General features: G+C 35.1%; 1 protein-coding gene across 3 annotated transcripts in view; it reads left to right on the forward strand.

Annotated features, from left to right (window-relative positions):
• The first annotated feature begins 9,323 nt into the window (after positions 1 to 9,323).
• Positions 9,324 to 25,253, forward strand: part of LOC131528448 (rho GTPase-activating protein 26-like) — a 101,244-nt gene continuing 85,314 nt past the window's right edge. For all 3 annotated transcript variants that reach the window (XM_058757566.1, XM_058757568.1, XM_058757567.1), the window contains exon 1: positions 9,324 to 9,841. In XM_058757566.1, the coding sequence (XP_058613549.1) occupies positions 9,688 to 9,841 (154 nt within the window). In that variant the 5' untranslated portion in view covers positions 9,324 to 9,687. The remainder of the gene's footprint in view (positions 9,842 to 25,253) is intronic.

Here is a 25,253-nt window from a genome sequence, read left to right on the forward strand (position 1 = left end):
ACTGATTTTGGAAGGAAAATATGCATATCTACAATTACATTGTTCTGTCTTTATAGACGCACACACATAGGCTATATATATATATATATATATATATATATATATATATAAGGGATGGGAAGATTCCCGATTCGCTCTGTGCATCGGTAAAATATATATATAGAATATATATATATATATATATATATATATATATATATATATATATAAGGGATGGGAAGATTCCCGATTCGCTCTGTGCATCGGTAAAAATAAAAATAAAAATAACGATGTGATGCCTCGGTTTAAAAGGTGTGCATCGGCTACAAGTTGGCATTTGTATCGCGATGCATCGTTTCTAACACATTTGCATCGGTAAAAACCGATTTATTTATACCGTATTGACTCGGATATAAGACTATGTTTTTTTTCTTGGAAATACATCTGAAAAAACGCGGTCGTCTTATATTCAGGGCCTAGATTTTGACATGTCAATAACACACCCACAACAATAGGTGGCGCCAAAAACACATAAAACGAGTGTGCCATGAAATATGTAATGTAATGTGTGTTGTAAAGATCGTGAGTGAAAACAAAAGAAAAAGAAAAGCTTACAGCTGCATGAGTCGTGACTGTCATGTTAGCCTGATGGGACCAAACTTCCTCTGTAAGTGATTTTAAAAGATAAGACAGTGCCCAGATTTGAAGACTACAATAAGATTTCACTTCTACTGATAATACAATTTTTGTAGGCTACTATGAGATGGATAGCCTAAATGTTATATAATTCAGATGGGCTACCTGTTATTTCAATGGTAAAAAAAAAAGTGTGTATTTTTCAATGTCATTGTTGGTACATTTTACCAGTATTTACCATACTTTCAAAACAAAAATTAAAATAGGAAAAATATGCAATTTGAAAATAATTTAAGAAAAAGTTTTACAGAGAGAGAGAGAGAGAGAGAGAGAAAAAAAACAAGATTTGGTTTTCAAAAAGTCTTTTTCCAAAAGGTTCATCTGGAAAAAGGGTGTCGTTTTATAATCAGGGTCGTTTTATATTCGGGACAATACGGTAATTCTGAGTCAAATATGCATTTTGCTAAAATATTTGTTGTTGGACATTAAATGTGCCATTTATAGAATTCTAAACCTACATATAGGTATATTTTTATGATAGCATAGCAGTAGTAACTGTAAAGGTACTATTGTAATGGTAAATAAAATAATCTGATGCAGTCCATGTACACACACACACACACACACACACACACATATATAATCTAGGTTATAATGTATTCTGACTACCTTTTAGATTACTTTCAGATTTTATCTAACTTATTTTAAACTTAGCATTAGACATACCATATTGATGTATTGTAAAAAAGCAAGAGAATATATATTATATATATATTCCATTTTTTGATACCTACATCATAAAATGCATTTGGCCTACACATTACATTATACCAGATTTTCCCAAACTGGGCTTAATGTAAGAACTGCAGGAGAGATGTGATTGATAACAAGCTATTCAATCATAAAATAAATTCTTTACACCCTTGAACACCAAAAATATAAATATTTAATTTGTTTACCTGCATGTCAATATGACCATTAAGCAACATCGAACTGTAAAAAAAAAAAAAAAAAAATATATATATATATATATATATATATATATATATATTTGTTAAATTCATTTAATACTATCCTCCTCAGAGATATTTCAAAGTAAGCAATAAGGTACGAGAGGCCGTGCTGTATCGTGAATAAAACACAGCTGCCGACCAATCAGAATCAAGGAATGGAACTAACCGTTTTATAATAAATATTACGTCAAAGTGCTTTGGCTGACAAAAACATGTGGGAATCTCTTTGTTTTAAACATTGTCTAATTGCTTGAGAGGTGCTTTCTTAATAAATTAGGAATGATTTACTGTATATATATATATATATATATGTGTGTGTGTGTGTGTGTGTGTGTGTGTGTGTGTGATCTATTATGATCTATTATCATTTATCTCAAAAACAACTACAAAACCTAAAATGCATTGCTCATTATTAATCAAGTTAATTATTGATTATTATTACAGTAATAACTAGATAATTAGGATTGACAGTTCATATGCACAAGATTCACATAATGGAGAAATTCTTTATAAAGCAACATCATTTGTATGGACTTAAAGCTATTCAAGAACCCTACTTAAGGCCAAAAAAGTAGTCGTTATAGTTTTGTTTTCATTCACATCAAAAGGCCTCAGCCAGACAACACATCTGAAGTGGTTTGGAAAGCTATCAGAGACGTGTTCGGAAGCAAGAAAGAACAAACAGTACAGGAATTTTCCAAGCAGCCACTGCACGAATACATTGCATTTATTGAAAATAGAGCCTTAGTGCCAGACAGGTTGTCGAGAACACCGAGCAAAGCAGCCAGTGAGAATGACGGCCCTCAATAGAGTGCTAATGAACTGGGCAGGCCAGCAACGCTTGAGACTTACCTGTGACTTTGTTTCAGAGCTGCAAAGAGAAATGCTGGCCCATGGTAGCTCTGGAACAAAGTTTGTCCCATTGGCTTTTTGACCCTGGATACCAAGGTGCTCCTGATTATTCAGTTGTGGCCTGTAGTCTGAGCAGGTTTCTTCTTGTTCATTTGATGGATGATTTGTGCTACTGTATGCTTTCCAAAACCAAAACCAAAACCAAAACTTCAGCTTTTGTTGTCTATCCAATGCTTTCATACAAACGTGTGTGACGTGGGCCTGCGATATGCTCAGAAAAGCTGCTTGTGTAACATCGACTGGTCATCAGCTGACCTGAACTCTTCAGGTCGTGTCTTTTCACTGAGGCATTTGTTCGGTTCCTGTAACTCCGCTAGATGCGGTCAGATCTGTTAGAAGATTCGTGATCTCATCCTGCCCAGACAATGAACTGTGTTGAGTTCATTTCAGGACATGATATATTTAGGTCTGAGCAGTTTTCCTGAGCCTCTGACATACAGTAGTAGTATAAATGTGTCGTTACTCAACATACCTGAGAGACAATTTATAGATCCATTTGTGTTCTGTATTTTAAGATAACTTTGTATAGTCCAAATAAGCTTTACAGATGTTTTTTGGAAAGGGTTTAAATAATACTTTTCATGGTTATTCCATGAGCCATAAACAAGTATTACACAAGTATGCACCTGTAGAACAGACACTGACAGTTTACAGACAGCAAACGATTAATGTCACGGTTACAATAATCTAGGACAGTAAAGAGAGTTTTCTACTGACTGAAAAACACCAGAAGAAAGATGTCCAGGGTTTCTGCTGCGGGAGCCATGAGACAATGCCACAGGGAGACAGGAAGGACTGTTAATTGTCCTTACAGTGGCAAAATACAGTACAATTGTCATAATATAATACAGTAGAAAATTTAATTGTTAAATATTATTTAACTGTTTTCTTTTTTTCTTTTTATTACTGTGATTTCTGAACCTTCAGAAATCATACTAAAATGCTGATTTGGTGCTGAAGTACCATTTTTTATTATTATTAATGTTGAAAAAAGTTTTATTTTTTTTTGGAAACCGTGATACATTTTTTTATGATTCTTTAATAAATATAAAGTTCAAAATAACACAGTTCATTTATAATATTGACCAATTAAATGCATGCTTGCGGAATAAAATTATTTAAAAAAATAAATAAATAATAATCACTGAAGTTACTATCAAGAGAAAGAGAAAGTTTAAGGAATTTTCTGTTGCTGTGTTGTAATAAACATGCCATTGTGTTTTTATACCACCTAAGATCAGCAGTTTATAAGCAAATATGCATCTTTACATATTTCATAATTTAAGTGTTCTGCAGGTGTTCATTAGCCTTTCATCAGCAATTATAAGATGTGCTGTTATTCAGTCAGAGAATCGTCAAAATTCTCAGTTTATCTGCATTTACAATGTATAGTTATGTGTTTTAGTAAAACGTAATTTTTGTTTTATTCTGTAAACTAATGATGACATTTCTTCCAATTTTTTAAATAAAAATGTTTAGAGCAGTTTTGCATAACTGGCAATTAGTCAAAATCAAAAAAAGATGAACATATTTATGTTAATTTTTAGGCAACACAATACCAATGTTTTAAGAAATCAATATTTGGTGGAATAACCCTGAATGTCATCCGAAAAGATGCTGAATCATCAGTGCATGCTTTTATTACATTGCGCCTCGAGTACTGCGATGCTCTTTTTGCTGGATTACCAGCGCACTCCATTTCTCGCTTACAATACATTCAAAATTCTGCAGCAAGAATATTTACCCACACTAAACAATCTGCCCAAATCACTCCCATCTTATTTAACCTCCACTGGCTCCCTGCGTCATCTCGCATTACTCACAAAATTCTTCTGCTTACCTTTAAATCACTCAGTGGCCTTGCTCCTTGCTACCTCTCTGACTTATTTTCTCCTTTCCATCTCGATCACTTCAATCTTCTTGCTGTACCTAGATTTCATCTATCTTCAATGGGTGGCAGGTCATTTTCTGTCATGGCTCCTAAGCTGGAACTCTTTACCACTGGCACTAAGGACAATTACGGTGACGCATTGCTGCCACACACATATCATTTTTTCCACTCAATTATGTTGTAATAACGAGATATGTTGTTTTAACGACATCTTTTCTCGTTAAAAGAGATGTTATGTCGTTAAAATGACATAATTATCTCGTTAAAACGACATCTTTTCTCGTTAAAACGACATATTTTTTCTCGTAATAATGACATATTATGTCATAGAAACTATATGTTTTCCATCATAATGGAATTATAATATATGGTAGGCTACATTATGTGAGCGAGCTGAGCGATTGTCCACGCTGCTGTCGCCACAGTCTGACATAAATGAGGATCTGCACACTACTGAGTTGAAATACACTGTTTTAAATGTATTTTAATGTAATGGTTTTAATTGTAAATCGAAATATGAACAAAAAAAATAAAGAGATTTTCTAATAGGTTAATAATAATAATAGTAATAATAATAATAATTATTATTATTTCATTCTGTTTGAAAACGGGCAAACGAAAATTAAGCTAGATTTTTCGTAGGCCTATTTTTGTTCGTGGGTAAACAAATGAGCTGCTTTAAAATTAGTTTCACATGCGTGGGCGGTCTTGATAGCTACTTTAGTCTGATTATATATTAATTATGTATTAATGATTTTATATTATTAAATGATCTTTAGCTGAATCAAGCCGCGCATCGTATCGCGTTCTTCGCTTTATACTGAAGGAATAGGCTGCGCTGCGCCTGGGTGTGAGCACAGTAGTACAGATGAGCTCAGACGGGAAAGACTGTACAGTACCTCTTGTTGGATTTAGGCTATATGAATTAAATAAACACAAATTTGTTTTTTCGATTGTTTTTTTTAAGTAGACCTTTAGACATAACAAGACACGCCGGAAAGCACACCCTGTTATTTTACAAAAGCAATTTGTAATGTTTTGTTCTTATTGTGGAAGTATATAGAATAAAGCAGACATTTATATTGCTTTCCTCTGTTATCACAATGTAAGGGATCGCGTCGGCGCCACAGAACCGAGAAGAGCAGTGTTGTGCTTTATATGAGATATTTGCAAGAAGCCATATACAACATCCAGACTGTATGAAACGTTATTGTGACTAATTTGCAGAGCGGTACATCAGATGAACTCTTATTCTGTGTGATGGGATAGACAGTAAAGACAGGCTGAGTTAAAAAGTGGCTTTTTTAGGGCTGCCCATGCACAAATAGCCTATTAAAGCATAAGCTTATTTTTTAACCCACGAACAAAACATATGAAAAATCTAGCTTCATTTTCATTTGCCCATTTGCCAAACAGAGCAAAATAATAATAATAATTATTATTATTATTAATAATTATTATAATAATTTAATAATAATTAATAAATCTCTTTATTTCTTTTTGTTCATATTTTGATTTGTTGTTAAATCAAACTTCAGTCATTCAAATAAAGAAACATTTGAAGCCCAGAGTCGATTATTCAAAAATAACCGTTTAGCCTAAACGAGTCATGGGTCTGAGTGCAGTTATAGCACTATATTATAGACAGATTGGAGATTAATCCTAATAAACATGCCACTACAATTAAAACCATTACATTAAAATACATTTTAAACAGTGCATTTCAATTCAGCAGCGTGCAGATCCTTGTTTATGTCAGACTGTGGCGACAGCAGCGTGGACAATCGCTCAGCTCGCTCACATGATGTAGCCTACCATATATCTATTATAACGGAAAAAACATATAGTTTTTATGACATCTCGTTATTACGACATAATTGAGTGGAAAAAAGAATGTGTGTGGCAGCAATGCGTCACCATATAATAACCTCACTTTCTGAATTTAATTCACAACTTAAAGCCTACTTGCTTACCAAATACTGCCAGTCATATTTATGTTTCTGTAGACACTTTCCAACTCCTTTATACTACCAGTTGTAATGCTTTCTCAAAGTATTTGTGTATCTGTCTTGTGTTTACTACTCTTTGTGTTTGTTTGTTTGTTTGTTTGTTTATACTGTCCATTTTCTATGCTGTTTACTCAATACTACACTATGTGTCTCTGCTTTTGTACTTAATTGTACCATGATATGCAACTGCAATCACTTCTGTTCCTGGACTGGGCAAACGTCTATAGTCCACTTAATTGTTACTATGTCAATTGACTGTCTGTGACTATGTGAAATGACTGTCTATTATGTTACTGCTTTTGTAAAGCATCCTCGAGTGTGGGTAAGGTGCTAAATTAAACACACACACACACACACGTTTGTTTCTGTGAATTGTGGGGACTTTCCATAGACTTCTATTACTTTTATACTGACCAAACAATATTTTTTTATCCAACCCTAAACCTACCCCTTACAGAAAACCTGTTTGCGTTGTTGCACTTTCAGATAAACATCATTTACTATTTTTAATCATTTTTTTTTCATCATTTTCCATCACAATGTAAAAAAAAATTCAGGTTTCCAATGTAGCATTAACAAGTACACACACACAGACACACACACATGGCAATATTATACCATTTTATTCATATAATATTGATCATATTTATAATATTATATCGTTTTATACAGTGATCTGACCCCTTTTGTGTTGTATGGCAAAATAAAAATCTGTTGGATGTGTTAATTGTTATGACAATATATGAACTTAGTTTAGAGAAAAATGTCTGATTTTATATTTGTGTTTTAAAAGGTATCCAAAGGTACTGAATGATATTTACAATACATTTTCATGACTGCACACCTGCACTGCAAAACAAAAACAAAAAATTACTGCAATTAGTTTAAATAATAAGCATAACTAAGCTAAACTACACTTATCATTTTTAGTCAAGCACGAACACTTACTTTCTTGAGTTGACACAATATTATTACTTATACTAATGTTGAATTTTAAGTTGTGAAAAGTAATTGCAGCAATCATTCATAGCCTAAAAATGATAAAACTTATCAAAACTGATAAAAATGCACCATCAATTTAAATTTAAAATACAGAAGCAAACATTTCCAATAATATTTTCATGAAGGCTTTATACTTCTGCATGCATTAATTCATGTCCCTTTTGGGACACATGGTGGCAGTATACTCCATGTCAGAGATGGTTGTGCTGGACCAATTCATGAAAATGATATGAGGCAGGTCTTATGACATTGAGGTTCTCACGCCTAGGGGCAGGTGTTCATGAGATACAATACTGTGGAAGCTTGAGAATTTATCAGCCATAGGCATTTGGGAGTAGAAACCGTGCAACACAAGATTCAACATGTTTTTTTCTTAACCATTATATATTCATTCATCTTGTACTTCTGCATTTTAGGGGATGCAATTAATGACCCACAGCACAAAAAATATCATGTATGTCTTGAAAAATCCATGTTGAACTTTCTCAGTTCAACATTTATTTAATGTACTGCCACTGTTTTGTGTAATTTCTGCATTTAATTATTAATGCAATTGTATCTTTCAGATTCTCTGCAACTATAGCAACACCAAAGTGAACTTCCTCAACATCAATGCCAATATGACATTTGTTCTTGTTTTAGCTGATGTTATAAATATCTGTTTTTCTTTATCAGTGCTTCTTTATCTTCGAGAGATAGGCTGACAGGTTTGAACAAGACTCTGAAATATATTTGCAGCAAAAGAGGAACAAACCTTGGAGCAAAGTGGGAGTAAGGCATTCGGGATGGTTGCAAAAAAAAAAAAAAAAAATAATATATATATATATATATATATATATATATATATATATATATATATAATGTGATTTATATGTGACCCTGGACCACAAAACCAGTCTTAAGTCGCTGGGGTATATTTGTAGCAATAGCCAAAAATACATTGCATGGGTTATTATCCATTTTTCTTTTATGCCAAAAATCATTAGGATATTAAATAAAGATCATGTTCCATGAAAATATTTTGTAAATTTCTTACCGTAAATATATTAAAACTGAATTTTTGATTAGTAATATGCATTGCTAAGACCTTCATTTGGACAACTTTAAAGGCGATTTTCTCAGTATTTAGATTGTTTTGCACTCTCAGATTTCAGATTTTCAAATAGTTGTATCTCAGCCAAATATTGTCCGATCCCAACAAACCATACATCAATGGAAAGCTTATGTATTTCAGATTATGTATTTCTAAAAATTGACACTTATGACTGGTTTTGTGGTCCAGGGTCACATATATATATATATATATATATATATATATATATATATACTCAAGTTTATATCTGACCACGTTTCTGTTCCAGTATTTCTCAAGTGTCCTAGTGCTCATAAACTACAAAGATAAGTGGTCTATGCCATGGGCAGGAATTAAGCTTTTTGATACCAACTAACATTTATACGTAAATTGTTTCTGCAGTCATACACCCAAAGGCTAGTTTTATACTCTGAAAATAGCCTACTATGGGGCATTTTTGCTTTTATAAATTTTATAAATTATATATTTATGGTGCATTGTTGTAGGCATTCATGACTACATAGATAGATAGATAGATAGATCCCAACAAAACATTTTTATCTTTAAGATAACGATTTCAGCTTTTTACAGTGTAGATTCAGGATGAATACACAGTGGGAGAAAAATGTATGAACTGAACTACCATGAAATCCCCGCATTGTTGTGACGTCATCGCTCTCGACCAGCTAACCAATCACATTCTAATCCTGTCGCACACAAAGCGTGCGTATCGCGTTCACAGGCCGCTTCGGAATCCCGCAACGCTATTGGCTGAACGACATGACAATCACAGGATTATCCGCTTCATGGTAGGTTGGAACAGACGCGTTTAAAAACGCCCAAGCAGGAGTCCGCAATTACCGCGTTTTGTTTTATCATCGCCCTGCAGCGGAGCGTTATGACGCCCTCATGAGAGCGGAGGGGTCTTCTGTGGATTCCCTTGATTGACAGATCGCGGAAAAAAATATTTCATTCTTTTGCGCGGTGGCGTTGTAGACAAGATGCACTTGTGATTTTTTTTTCTTTTCTTTTTTTTTTTTTAGAAAGCATCCGTTTCCGACTACAGCTATGTAGTTTCTACTTCAATGCTTTTTTATGATTAGTTAAAGTTTCATTCAACTTGCATCTGCATTGCGTTCCGCTGTTGTGCTGGGCTGTGGAGCTGGAGTAAGTATGGGATTGCCTGCGTTAGAGTTCAGCGACTGCTATGTGGACAGCCCTCAGTTCCGAGAGAGGCTGAAGTCTCATGAACTGGAATTAGAGAAGACCAACAAGTTCATCAAGGAGCTTATTAAGGATGGGAAAGCTTTAATTCAAGCCCTGAAAAGTAAGATATGTTTGCTTTGCTTACGAACGTGGGGGGCATGCGCTTTGTTTCGTTGTCTTGTGTAATAAACAAACTGTTACAGTTTAATAAACACAGCTTCTGATTAATATCTAGTCCTTAAAGAGTCAGCGAGTGCTACTTAACGTCAAGACAGAGTAGAGAGCTTAAGATTTGTAAAAGTACTTTAGTGTTAAGTGAATCATTTGTCACTTTTAAGCGTGTTATAAACTGGAATAGTTTACATCCAGTGGCCCCAAAAGTATTTGGATTCTTAAGGCACACTTGAAAACGTCTGAATATCATTGTATTACAAAACAGCACACTAAATGTTCTCAAATATCTTGTTCCAGAGCTTTTTTTGCAACAGCAAGGTTATTTTAGTGGATGTAGGAAGTCATTACTGTCTTTAGGTTTACACAGGTGTTCTGGCAGATAACCACAGTAATACTTCCTCGCATTAACTGTGACTAACATTTCAGTGCATCACACTACTGTCACACTGATCTCCCGCAGTGACCCACAGATGCACACCCCGCCTGAAATTTCCACTCCTCTCCCCATTACCTTTCCAAACAAACACTGACCCCAGCAGAGCGAGACTGACACCAGACTGGCTCTCTGACATGTTCATGTGGTAGGGTTTTGAACACAACACCGAGGTGTGTCCCAGCTCCCACGTTTGACAGCTTTAAATTCCTCGGGGTTTGTGTAGTAAAGTTGTGTAGCTGGAAACAGCCTCATCTTTGATGTGGTTTCTAGTACTGGAATCATCAACATTTGTCTGGGCAAGTCAAAATTAAGGATGGGAAAAGAGAGATATGTTTGCTTTCAAGCTTTGAAAACACAATATGTGAGCTCATTAGGTTTCTCTATCACCCTTCTCTCATGAGAAAACCATTACTGTCCTGCTTCTCCATTGCTAATGTTTGACAAATAACTGGTTCACTCTATGGCTTGCAGTATGTAATGTTTGACCTATCATGAGTTCATAAACAATAACCACATTAACCTTTTTTGCACCAACATATAACTTTTTCCCACAGTCTGAGACCTGAAATCACATTTAATAACCCTGTGAAACACTAGTTACAGCTCTCGTATCAGGTGCATTTTTGATATCCTAATTGACATTAAAAGACAGATGGCGAGTTGAGGATGTTCTTAGGAAATTAGCAAATGTTCTAAGTGACTCATGTTTTGGCAACACCCAAATAATGGAACAAGGAAGGAGTGTTTCACAGGGGAAAGCATGTCATTTTTTGACATATGGTGTAGGGTGTCAGTAATTGTTAAGGTATTGTTACTTGTCAAGTTTATTGTAAGTATGTTGTCTTCTACTTGAGGCATAAAAACAAAAAGTGTGTTATGCGTGGCCAAAACTTGGCGCCACAGAGCTAGAGAGATGTAAATATGTGCTTAGTGTTGGGCGATATGCTCAGTTGTCATATCATCCTATCGTCAGCCCGTGAGATTGACGATATACGATATTATCGTGATAATTTATTTAATCATTTATTTACTTAGTTTCATTGCCGGCAAGTGAACAATCTCAAGCGTAAAGGTCATTGCACACTGAGTCCGAAATTTTCGCAGGTTAAAAAATAAATACGACCTCACGTTGTGTCAATCACGTTTACACTCTGCCTTCGAAACTTTCGTCCGTCATAAAAAAATTCGGATCAGGTTCGATTTTCTGCGTTTTCGCATCCATAGCATGCATTTTGATAGGAAAGGATGAAGAGTACGAAAAAACGGGAAAATGTCTGACTCAGTGTGCATGACCTTAAGGCGAAAAGCAGCCTAATGTTTTTAATATGACTGAATTTTTATTTAACATGATAACAATTTAATAGAAACTTTGTAAGTTACTAATTATAAGGCTTACATTTCCTCAGTTATTCAAACATCTGCAGAAAATGAGCAAAGAATATTTACATTATCAGAGAACATCATCACTGACTGATTAAATCTCTTATACTTGCATTGCACGTACATTTGCACTTTGTTGTTTATGATGAGAGAATTCGCGACAGAGCTGAATTCAGTCAGCGAGCGCACAGAACAACAACTCCGGTGTTTCAGCGATGATTCATCTAAACGCCTCTGATTGGCCATTGCATTCGCCTCTGATCGGCCATTGCATACACGATACTATCATCTATCGGCACAAAGCTTGGGCCATGTGTTTTTAAGGTGTGTTTAGGATGTTCTTAGTGGTTGCACAAAATCACAAGAATATTCTGGTCTCTAGATATGGCTCAGGTTCAGTGTAACTCTAAGGGATTTAAATAAAATTATGAAGGCTTTTTTAACATGTATATTAAAGTTAATGTGTATCAGTGTCAATGCAGTCACATTTCTACTGAATGACTATGGCTTGTAAAATTTTTAATTGGAGTATATTCACTAGATTTTTTGTTGCTATATCCAAAGGGCAAGCAAATCACACTCTTCGTAACTTTGTTGCGCAGTGCTCTGTATATCACAATGTCTGAATTCCCTGTCAGTCTACCCTTCCTCTTTTTTTACTGAAGTACACGTGTGTCTGAGTTTGTTTTACTTCATTCCACCAATGATTCATTTGTAATTTCCTTTTTTCTCCATCTGTCCCGAGCGAGCTGGTCACCTCTGAAGCTCTGTAGGTCAGCGTGAAAGGCTGCGTCACCGCTGTCAGCATGAGCTTGATCGATGAGCCCAGAGCTGCAGTACAGTTTGAAACTGTGACGAATTAATTCACAAACATCGGGCTTGTGCATCGCTGTCACACACTTTTCAGCATGAAAATGTGGCCTTCTCCTGGAATCATTTTTATGTTTGTTGGAGTGGCTAACATGATGTTGTGGTTGATGGTGAATATGGATTGTTGGCAGGTCAGGGTGCGAATTACAGAGGTTTGAAAGAGTAGTTTTCAAATTGGTTGTAATTCCTTATGAATATGAATGTTTCAACGATGTTCACACAGGGTTTCAGTAAACACAAGTTGGGGTACAAGTCAGAACACATTTCAACCTAATAGAAGTCACATTGGTCTGAAGAGGTTACTATGGCAACAGTATGCTGTCTTCTGTTTTGGATGGTGTAAAAAAAGCATAATTTTATTATAATGTCTGTATGAATAGCTTTAGCAATAGATCAATATAAATTGACCGGGCCGGTTGATGATTTTGAGATTATTGCGTTAGCTAATATAAACTCCTGATTGATTGATTGATTGATTGAAGGGTAACAATGTACATTTTCTATCAGATCTTTTTTTTTTTTTTTTTTTTTTTTGTGAATTTTGTGTAAAAGAAGTGACATTTAAGCTCTTATTTGTATAAAATCACAGCAATCATTAAATTGTATTACAGTGGCCCTAACAATATTTCAACACACCACCCAGCCACATTTACAGTGCTGGTAGTAACTGATTATATGTAATCTGGATTACGTAATCCGATTACAAAAATGGAGTACTTGTAATTAGATTACATTACGTTTTAAAATTCTCATAGTCAGATTACAGTTACTTTTTAATGGATTACATCATTATAAATTATTCACACAATAGCAGTAAAATATTCATAATTATTTAGATATTTTCCCTCATTTTTAGTTTCTAAAAAAGATCTATGTGTGTCATATTGAAAACTATGAGAATTCACAATATATAATGACCATGTAAATGTCATGTAAATTAATTTGCAATCCATTTGTCTGAATTAGGGGACAAAAGCATTTACAGTTTTTTTTTTCAACTGCTTACACACAAAATCTTTACTTGTCACACAATTTCTGAAACCTGACACTCAAACACCAGAACCACACACCAAATATGCGAAACCATACACTAATTCTCAGCCTTTGACTCAGCCTTCATAAAACACTTTTTGCAAAACAACTCTGTGTAACACACAAAAATCTAACACAATTAACATTGTGGCAAAGGTGTTTACAAATGTTTGCTTTTGAGATGTGTTTGTGATATTTTGAATGCAGTGCTTCATTTTGCAAGAGATGTGAGGCATTTTGTGTGTGCAATTCTTGGATTTGTGTGTAAAGTTTTGAAAAAAAGAGGCAAGGTTTTGAAAATGTACGTAAGCAGTTGAAAAAAAAAAAACTGTAAAACCTGGAAGACTTTGAGTCTTTGACCATGTCATTGGTGTTTTCATGTTTATTAATGTTTGTTCATGTGATGCAGGGATTCCCAAATTTGTTTGTTGGTCAAACCCTTTGAAAAAAACATTTCAAATAATTGAACAACAAATTTGCATGTTCTCTGATATCGGTTAATGGTCATTTATTTTATTTTATAACAATAATCCCATTTAGATCTATAAACAAGTTAGGTCAAAAGTAATCTAAAAAGAACCAAAAGTACTTACAGTGGTGTGAAAAAGTGTTGGCCCCCTTCCTGATTTTTTATTTTTTTGCATGTTTGTCACACTTTAATGTTTCAGATCATCAAACAAATTTAAATATTAATCAAAGATAACACAAGTTAACACAACATGCAGTTTTTAAATGAAGTTTTTTATTATGAAGGAAAACAAAATCCAAACCCACATGGCCCTGTGTGAAAAAGTGCTTGCCCCCTAAACCTAATAACTGGTTGGGCCACCCTTAGCAGCAACAACTGCAATCAAGCGTTTGCGATAAGTCTGTTACATCGCTGTGGAGGAATTTTGGCCCACTCATCTTTGCAGAATTGTTGTAATTCAGCCACATTGGAGGGTTTTCGAGCATGAACCACTTTTTTAAGGTCATGCCACAGCATCTCAATAGGATTCAGGTCAGGACTTTGACTAGGCCACTCCAAAGTCTTCATTTTGTTTTTCTTCAGCTATTCAGAGGTGGACTTGCTGGTGTGTTTTGGATCATTGTCCTGCTGCATAACCCAAAGTGCACTTGAGCTTGAGGTCACAAACAGATGGCTGGACATTCTCCTTCAGGATTTTCTGATAGAGTGCAGAATTCATGGTTCCATCAATTATGGCAAGTCATCCAGGTTCTGAAGCTGCAAAGCAGCCTCAGACCATCACACTACCACCACCATGTTTGACTGCTGGTATGATGTTCTTTTTATGAAATGCTGTGTTGGTTTTACGCCAGATGTAACGGGACACACACCTTCCAAAAAAGTTCAACTTTTGTCGCATCAGTCCACAGAATATTTGCCCAAAAGTCTTGGGGATAATCAAGATATTTTTTGGCAAATGTGAGACGAGCCTTTGTGTTCTTTTTGGTCAGCAATGGCTTTTGCCTTGGAACTCTCCCATGGATGCTGTTTTTGCCCAGTCTCTTTCTTATTGTTGAATCATGAACACTGACCTTAATTGAGGCAAGTGAGGCCTGCAGTTCTTTAGATGTTGTTCTGGGTTCTTTTATGACCTCCTGGATGAGTCGTCTTTGTGCTCTTGGAGTAATTTTGGTAGGCTGGCCACTCCTGGGAAGGTTCACCACTGTTCCAAGTTTTCTCCATTTGTGGATAATGGCTCTGACCATGGTTTGCTGGAGTCCCAAAGCCTTAGAAATGGCTTTATAACCCTTTCCAGACTGATACATGTAAACTATTTTGTTTCTCATCTGTTTATGAATTTCTTAAGATCGCGGAATGATGTGTTGCTCTTTAAACATGCTTCACTTTGTCAGACAGGTTCTATTTAAGTGATTTCTTGATTCAACAGGTCTGGCAGTAATCAGGCCTGGGTTTGGCTACTGAAATTTAACTCAGCTTTCTAAAATAATGTGGTTAATTCACAGTTCTTTCATGATTTAATAGGAGGGGGCAAGCACTTTTTCACACAGGGCCATGTGGGTTTGGATTTTGTTTTCCCTTCATAATAAAAAAAACTTCATTTAAAAACTGCATGTTGTTTACTTGTGTTATCTTTGATTAATATTTAAATTTGTTTGATGATCTGAAACATTAAAGTGTGACAAACATGCAAAAAATGTAAAAATCAGGAAGTTGGCCAACACTTTTTCACACCACTGTAGAACACATTACCTAAAATTAGTAATCTAAAATGTAACCTAGATTACACTACAGACATTACAATTTTCATCATGTATAATTTGTAATATATACTGTATATATACACAGTTTGGGTAGATTGCTCTCCGAAAAGCCTTTTAAAAGGTTGAGTCTTTCACACACTGCAGAGAGTTTCTCAGGGTATAAAGGGAAAGAGAACATGTTACCTCCCAAAGGATGAGGCTGTTTTCACACTGCACAGCTGTGAATGGAGAGAAGATACATTCAGTAGTGCTTCCCTGCAGGGATCAGGGCACATCCACAGATTCACGCATGAGAGGACAACAAAGAAACAGCGTGTGTGTTTTAGTTTGGTTAGCGCTCCATGAGGAGTGGGTTGGAAGGGAAATTAGGGCAGACTCCACTTGATAATTATTGTCGCTCTATAATCTCAGCCCTCTGCGTCTGGAGGCAACCTACGATAGCTGATGTGGCTTCTCTTTAAGACTCCAGTCTGTCGCGTTGAGCATGAGTGAAGCAGGATTATCGTTGGTAGGATTACATATCCTCTTTAATAAAGAAACTCAGATACACTATGAGATTATAACTGCATTAAGTGTGCTCTTACACACAGGATTACAATCAAAAAAAGGCTCTCTATTACTTAGCTACTATAAGTGATGGATTATGGATGCATTAAGAATGTATGGTTGGCATGTTCCTTAAAATGAATTTGTCTTCTGGAAAGGTACATGGAATACATAAACAGTTACCTAAAATATTATTATTTGAGTAATATATTATGCAATATGAGTTGAATTATCACTATTACTGTAGCTCATATTTAGGGTTAGACATTTTAACAAACCCAGAAGTATATGTTTTTTTACTTTTTTGAAACTCTCATTCTGTGTTTTGATATTCCTTATCAAATTCCTTGGCGGTCTGACTGAAGGTCGGTATGAAATGTTACACTTGAATGTAATTTTAATCAGTTTTAAGATTTTTCTGGCAGATGGGAAACTAGCTAAAAACATAGTTTTCATTGTCAAGTGTCACCCATATTTTCTCCAGAAATGTTACTGTATATATTGGCCAATGTTAGTTGGTTGATTGTATACACAAGCTCATTTCCTATATTTTTATGTAGATCACATCTGACACTCAAAGTTAATTTTTAAAAACCCTAACAATGTAGAAGCACTGTTAATTTTAAATTATTTTGCATATAGCAAAATTTATGTTTTTCATACTTTACTGTTTTGTTGCCTAAATTCACTTGTAGTATTTAAAATGATTGAATTTAGTTTTTTAAATGACTGACTTTAGCGTTTTATTTTTAATTTGTTCAGAAAAAAGTTCCATAGTCTGCATACATCTGGAAAAATATGTACAGTCCCAGTTTTCAACATCCCTTTTCCAGGCAGGAAAAAGGAAGCACCGTTCACTTGCTTCATTCATAGGAGTGTTCCGGGTTCAATACGAGTCAAGTTCTGTTGACAGAATTATTTTGTTGTACTTTATAGCATAACAAAATCATTTCAGCCTTCAATATGGTATTAATAGAGCTTAACTTGTATTGAACCAGGATTCCTAAAAGTTTAGGCCAGGATGCAAAATTCAGCTTACATTTATTTTTAGTGATGCACTGATCATGATTATTCATGGCCGATACCGATACCGATTTCCGATTTATTTAACAGGCCAAACTGGCTTTTGACTGTTGAAAACAATAACTGTAACCATCTGAAATTAACGGCAATAACTGCACAGTAAGTACATTCAATACAAACATAGATGGTACCGACATCTTAATTTAGCTTTTGTTTTTAAATTGGGTTGAAACTACATAAAACTGGCCTTAAATGCAAACATTAACTGTAACCATGTGAAATTAAAGGCAGAAACTGCATAGTTCTGCAATCCAAACAACACAATCAACACACATTCAACAGTCCAAACAAAGATGTTGCTTAATCAGTATTCAGCATTTGTCTTCAAATTTGGTGTAAAGAAAAAAGGTCTTTAACAGTGAAACTAAATAAAACCAAAGTAGACTATATAAATAAATTATTCCAAAATGTTACATCAAATAATGTTTAGTGCAATGATTAAAACAATATAATTAAGTCAATATAATTTTTAAGGTAACATAAAAATAATCATCCTATACAGAACTGACATTTACTTTTGGCTTTTCAAAAGTGCATGCAAGTTCTTCTTTACAAAAAGAAGCATTTCAGCTTTGACACAAGTTGGTCTGTTTCGTTTCTCATCTAACGCGTGAGAAGCTGAGCTCACAAACGTTCATTGTCTGCGCTTGTGCAGGAAAGCGGCTCTTATTTGCGCGCCAGTACACCAACGGCTGGTCGCTTCTTGGTACCTGTTTTTCTGTATTTGTTGCGCCGAATATCTTCACTGTTGTTCCTCCGCGATTAACTTGTCCTTTGCAGACATTGATTGCAATCTTCCCGTCCTGCGCACAGATTTCTAAATACTTCCACACAAACGACATGTTCGTGAAAGTTTACAATGTAGTCTGTGCACGTGGGCGCACTTCCGGAAAAATCGGCCGAAAAAAAAACAACAAACCGGCTGGTTGCCGAACACGCATTATAAGCAAAAACCGTCCGGTTCTGATTCATGGCTGGTCAACCGATGCATCCCTATTTATTTTTTACTGTTGTATAGCAAAAAGAAAGTAAGAAACTGATGGTCTTCGTTCTGCTCAAAGCTTCTTTGAAGTGTCAAGAGGCATAAATTTGTGGAGAGGAGACAATTCATTGTCTTGTTTGTGGTTTTAGGCCGTCTGCTCTGGGATAAGCTGTTTTTTCTTGTATGATGTGAAGTATGAGGCCTGTAGCTAATGGGCTGTGTTTCAGGAACGCTCATAAAGGGACCATTCCACAGTTTTGATGCATTGGTCTCGCATAGACATTCTCACTGGTTAAGACTTCCTGTTTAGTTCAGTGTCCTCTTTGACCGAAACATCCTTCATGAATTCATAGCATATGTTACAATCTTTCCACACTACAAATTGAGCTATCAATTTTGTCATATCTGTCAGCTTCAAGTGGATGTCACATGTTGGTGTCCTTTACATTTTCATTTTTCTGTCTAACAGAAAGGAATTGTTCACACAAATATATATAAAAATGTTTTATTTACTCACTCTCTTGTTGTTCGAAAAGTGATAATAAATTCACCATGAAAGGATGCCAGCTCTTCTTATGCTCTTTATTATAAACATAACTAAGAGCAGCTTGGTCATTCTTCAAAATATCTTATTTTTTTCTTTCATAAAAGGAAGAAAGAAAGCCATCAGTTTTACAGCAACATGAAAGTATGTAAAGGATGACAGATTTTTTTTTTTTTTGATGAACTAATGCTTTAATGTTGAAACAGAACCCCCACAAACGTAAACTGATGCAGGAGCTCCAGATTTATTTGAACCTGGTCTGAGGACTTAGATGAACCTTTGCTTGAACATTCATTGGTGAGCTTTGCCAGGGCTTTTTAATTAGCGAGCCACAGCAGTCAGGGGTTGAGGAACCATGTGCGGTTTGGAAACTAGCTCAGCCTGTGTGAAATTTTGTGTGCGTGTGCTCTGTTATACATTAAATTGATCTTACTTTAACATTCTCCTGCTGTACCATAAAATCTAATGAGTTGGAGGGCAGAGAGAGGACACAGGAGATGTTTTCTTGGATTGCTTCATGACTGTGTCCTCACTGCTGTCCAGCTGGTTGTGAAACACATTTAGGTACCTGCACAGGAAATTATTCCTGCAGTTCAGCCAGTTTAAAGGAATAAAAGAGCCAAAAGAAACTTTTGAAGCCTTAATGTTAGAGATTCCTGTAAGAAAACAAAAACCTCTTAAATTTTAATACTGCTAATAAAATAGTAATACTAGAACTTTGACAAGTAGTGATGCACCAAAATTCTTTTTTGAAAATAAATGGTATATAATTATCAATGAATTAATAAAATTTAGTTAATAATCAACATTTAAATAAAAATTGTATAAATAAAAAGTTGTGTATTAATATTTAAATTACAATTAAGACAGATTTTATATCAACATTTTAATATAATATAGGATAATTATGTTTTGCTACAGTTTGTTTGTAGAAATATAGACATTTAAACTGTTACTAATAATTTTAAGTTTCAAATCAAATGCATTTGATTACATTACAGTATGATATAATGCAATGCTATCAAAAAAGTGTAATAAAGTTTAAAATTCATTCACAACATGTACATTTATTCTTATGCATAATACTCTAAAAAGTCTTCAGTTTAGATGTTCGCATTCCTGGATATTACATTTCTGGGAATGTTCAAAATTTGAATCATAACAGTTGTCAATTATTAATGTTTAGCTACTTACATAAATATCTCACTTTTTGACCTTAAAACTGAAGCGTCATGCTGAAATTCTTGTTGTGTTTGCAGATTTGAAAAACTAAGGTAAAATTACTCCTAAAAATTCAATTTACAGTCTTTCTCGTTTAGGAAAATAAACCAAAACTATCACTTTCTGAAGCAACCATGGCATTTTAATTTGTTTCTACAAACCTTTGAGCTCTTTTATTGTGACTGGTGTTTCACGGGACTCAACATCACAAGTGTATTGCTTTACCAGGTGACCCACTGAGCAAGTTTACATCAAAAAAACAAACTGTATAAGCATAGGTTGTGTTAAAGAAAATAAGCTTCCATCAGCGAACAATGCAGCAACACAATGGAAATTCAAACCCAGGTTTTATAATTCCTATATAATTCCATTCCATGAACTCGGACTTGTCTGACGATGAGAAACAACGGTGACTAATAGTATGGTATCATTATACCACAGGCTCTGTGTAATGTAACAAATGGTTAAATGTTTGCTTATAAATAGACCTGCAGTAGCACAAAAATTCAGTTGACCAAAGCACTTCTGCATTTTGTTCGTAGCTCTAATTGCAACCTGCCGCATTTGGGCTTAATTAGCATGCTGCTGAGACTTGCTGTAGGTGTCACGTACAGCATTTTCCAGCCTTTACTGTCTCATCTGGAGAGGAAAGCAAAACGCAGGTGTTTTTTGACAAGACGTAGGAGAGTCAGGCAGATGTTGTTAATAATGATTTTTCCCCATCGTTGTGCCAAATATTGTCCGACTGCTCTACAGTCAGCTTCTCCGCTGTGTTATACAGTAAAACACCCTCTTTGGCCTGTTGACGGCACAGGAACAAAGGGGAAGTGGGCGTTCAAGCATGAGACAGTACAGAGTATTGCTAAGAACACAGGCTTTTGTTCCATCTGACAATCCCAGAAATCGCCGTAAACACTTTGGAATTTCGGAACACATCTCTTAGGATTCTAAGAAACATAGATTGATGCATTTAGAGATGAACATTTCTATCTGTTGTGACTATGATAATATATATTCTTCTTCTTACTCATCAGTCCCAAAATCCACTACAATCACTGTCCCGAATTCTTCTTTTCCAAAGCCGTAAAAATGTGTAGGCTTTGGGTAAAGTCCCCTTCGGTTATTTAACTCTCTCTGTCTCTTTGTGAATGCTGAGCATTGTGGCCAGAGGCCGCTCTCCTGTGTCCTGACTCGCTGTGTGTAGAACCAGTGAGTCCCCAAGAGGAGCGCAATAAGACAATGGGCCAGTGTTCTCAGGGTCTGGCTGGGCCGGACAGAACCACTGAAGTCGAAATACTCATTGCCCCTTAGAGATGAGGCAGGGACTTGAAATGTCCTGCCAGCATGCGACAGTTGATCAAGTTCTTCTCATTAACCTGTCAAACGAATGCTTGATGTTGCTGCTTTGGTTTACGTTTTAACTTTGATTACTTTAAAGCAAAAGTTGTCCAAGATTGCGGGCTCAACCGCTAAACTACATTTGAAAAGCTGCTGGAAGAATTGTTTTAGAAAGATTTCAACATGATTAATTAGGGACAGCAGAATGTTTCAGAAAATTTCCAGGATTAATTAGCTGTAATATCTGAAGTATTGAGGGGAAATGGGAGCACTATTCTCAAGTAGTGTATTCTCCTTAAGTTTTGATAGGTGCCTGAAAGTTTTCAGTTCCCTCTATAAGAGTTTCAATAACTCTTTAACTACTTTTTTTTTTTTTTTTGCTTTCTGCAGACTTTGTACTGAGTTTGAGTGGATTTTTAAAACTTAACAATTATAATATACTGTAGCAAAATTCATTTTTACAGCATTAGCCACAGAAGAGCCATAACCTAAATTGCTGATATGAAGGTAGACATTTCAGATGCCTAAGGTTCCTTTGTGTCTACTTGTTTCTTTACTAAAATGTTCTTAAAAATGATTTACTCCAAAATACCATTGATACTACAATTATTGGTTTTACCAAAACTACAACCCGAATTATGGAAATGTTGGGACATTTTTTTTTTTTATTTGAATAAAATGAAAACTAAAATATTTCAAATCACATGAACAATATTTTATCTACAATAGAACATAGATAACATAACAAATGTTTAAACTGAGAAATTTTACACTTTTATCCACTAAATGAGCTCATTTCAAATTTGATGCCTGCTAGAGGTCTCAAAAAAGTTGGCACAGGGGCAACAAAGGGCTGAAAAAGCAATAAATTTTTAAAAGATTCAGCTGGGAGAACATCTAGCAACTAATCAAGTTAATTGACATGAGGTCTAGCTATAAAAGGGATGTCTTAGAGAGGCAGAGTCCCTCAGTAAAGATGGGCAGAGGCTCTCCAATCTGTGAAAGAGTGCGTAAAAAGATTGTGGAATACTTTAAAAACAACCTTCCTCAACGTCAAATTGCAAAGGCTTTGCAAATCTCATCATCTACAGTGCATAACATCATCAAAAGATTCAGAGAAACTGGAGAAATCTCTGTATGTAAGAGACAAGGCTGAAGACCTTTGTTGGATGCCCGTGGTCTTCGGGCCCTCAGACGACACTGCATCACTCATCGGCATGATTCTGTCATTGACATTACTAAATGGGCCCAGGAATACTTCCAGAAACCACTGTTGGTAAACACAGTCCGCCATTTACGTAATATAAGTATAATAAGTACGTAAAAGTATGCTAAAGTGTACTTTTTTCACAAGGGTAAATTGATATAAAACACCATAAAAGTAGACCAAATTACTTTTTATTTATTTAAATTTTTTTTAGAATTTTTGTAGAATTTACTGACCAAACTAACAGACCTAAAATTAAGCCCTTGTCCACTGAAAATCTTAACTACCCCAGCTCAGGAAACTGAATAGCACACTTTAATAATATTTTTACAGTATGGTGCTTTTGTGTCCTATTTGAAACTTGGCTCAAGTCCTCATTTACACTTGAAACAAATGTGTAGGTGAGGACAGCATTTTCATGTTTATTAGACCTAATTCTTCAATTACCTCCTGCTTTGGAGCTTTTGTGACCTTGCTTTAGCATTCTTTTTGTCTCCGGTAAAAATGAATCTTATTTTATATAGTGAGGGATGTGATCATTTGCTGGACTGAGGCAGTGTGAAAAGGAATTCACTCTGCAGGTCATTCTGTGAAGGACATGATGAATAATTAACCAGGATCACTGACTGGGCTGCAGAGGGTCTGTCACTGGTTCTTATCTTCTCTTACAGACTTTTACTAGCCGTGCCATCGGTTTTAACAAAAGCGCTGTGTCAGAAAGCTGTCACAAGGGCCAGATACCTGATCCCATTCAGCCACAAGGCAACTGTCAGAACTGTACAAACTAAAAGAATGCTTATATAGGATTAGGATATGGATTCAACACAGACCTCCTTCTATATATTAGTATTTGTGTCAGCTTGTGGAAAAGCTATGTGTGATGAGCTCTGATTCATCATGTGGCTTTCTCTTTAGCACCTGTGTTTTTTAGTGGTCGTCTTATATTATAAAGGCATTATACAGGTACAAAACAAATTTTAGCACTTCTTGGTATATTAACATTATACCAGTTAATGAAATACAGGTTTTTACTGTAAAGTAAATTTAAGTTAAATCCACAAAACCTAAACCGTTGTAACAGTATTTTTTACAGTGATGTTCTGGCAACTACAGCTGCCTTTTTTTTTGTATATTTCTGTATATTTGTTAATATTTGTAAATATAACTGTAATATTTCACAGATTTTTATTTTTATTTATTTATTTTTTAACGGTGTTCACTTTAACCATATTTCAAAGACAATAGATGTAATTATTAAATAACATTTAACAATGTACTTATGTCCTACTTAAATGGGGAAAAAGTAAACTAATTGTATTTAATCTGAATTGTTTTCAACGGTAACACATTTGCATTTAATTGTAAATAAAATGGAATTAAGTGTCAAAACATACATTCAGTTCACAGTTAAGTATATTTTTTAATAAATTGTGTGTATGTGTGGTAGTCAGTAAGCATGTGTGATATATATATATATATATATATATATATATATATATATATATAGTGCTGTCAAGCGATTAATCGTGATTAATCGCATCCAAAATAAAAGTTTTTGCTTACATAATATATGTATGTGTACTGTGTATATTTATTATGTATATATAAATACAAACACATGCATGTGTAATATATTTATGAAAAATATGTTATATATTAAATATATTTATATATAATATAAAATATAAGAATATAAATATATACATGCAAATATTTTCAAAATATATACTGTATGTGTGTGTATTTATATATACATAATAAATATACACAATGCACACACTTATATTACATAAACAAAAACTTTTATTTTGAATGCGATTAATCACGATTAATCGTTTGACAGCACTAATATATATATATATATATATATATATGAAGTATGCTAGTTTTGCTAGTTTTAAGAATTCATTTTTAATGAGGCTTTTTCCTTCATTACTAAATCAAGACAGCTAATGCCATCCTGACATTTTTGCTGTTATGCCCCTCATCTACGTCACTCTAATCTGAAGCCGTAAATGACAGATGGGTGCCACCCCCACACGATGAGGCCTGCATTATCTTTGGTGGTCTCTGGAGGAGGCAGGCAGTGAGAGCGTGTTATGATGGACTGTGAGCAGGGAGGCCCCGGCCCGGGCTGCTGCTGGCGCTCCATATGCCAACTCAAACAAACCACAACACACTGGCAATGAGAGGGAGAGTGCAGGCAAGCTCCTGGGCCATTTCCCTCCCGTACCGCTCCAAAAATAACCCCTGCTGACAGTTTTTTAATCTCCACACAACCCCCTCCAGTCCCTCCAGGGGTTCGAGGAATACTGTTGGGCAGAGAGACTTTCAGAATTCAAGCCTAGTGCTTGCTTTTGAAAGAAACAGTGAGCCGTGGGTAAAATCTGGGAGCGATCTGCAGATCAGCACAGAGTGATTTGGTGATTAGCACCTGTGCACTGATCCAAAACCTCAGCTGCCTGTAAGAGCTTTTCTAAGCTCAGTATTG

The sequence above is a fragment of the Onychostoma macrolepis genome, chromosome 21, assembly GCF_012432095.1.
Source record: "Onychostoma macrolepis isolate SWU-2019 chromosome 21, ASM1243209v1, whole genome shotgun sequence".
In the NCBI taxonomy this organism is placed as follows: Eukaryota; Metazoa; Chordata; class Actinopteri; order Cypriniformes; family Cyprinidae; genus Onychostoma; species Onychostoma macrolepis.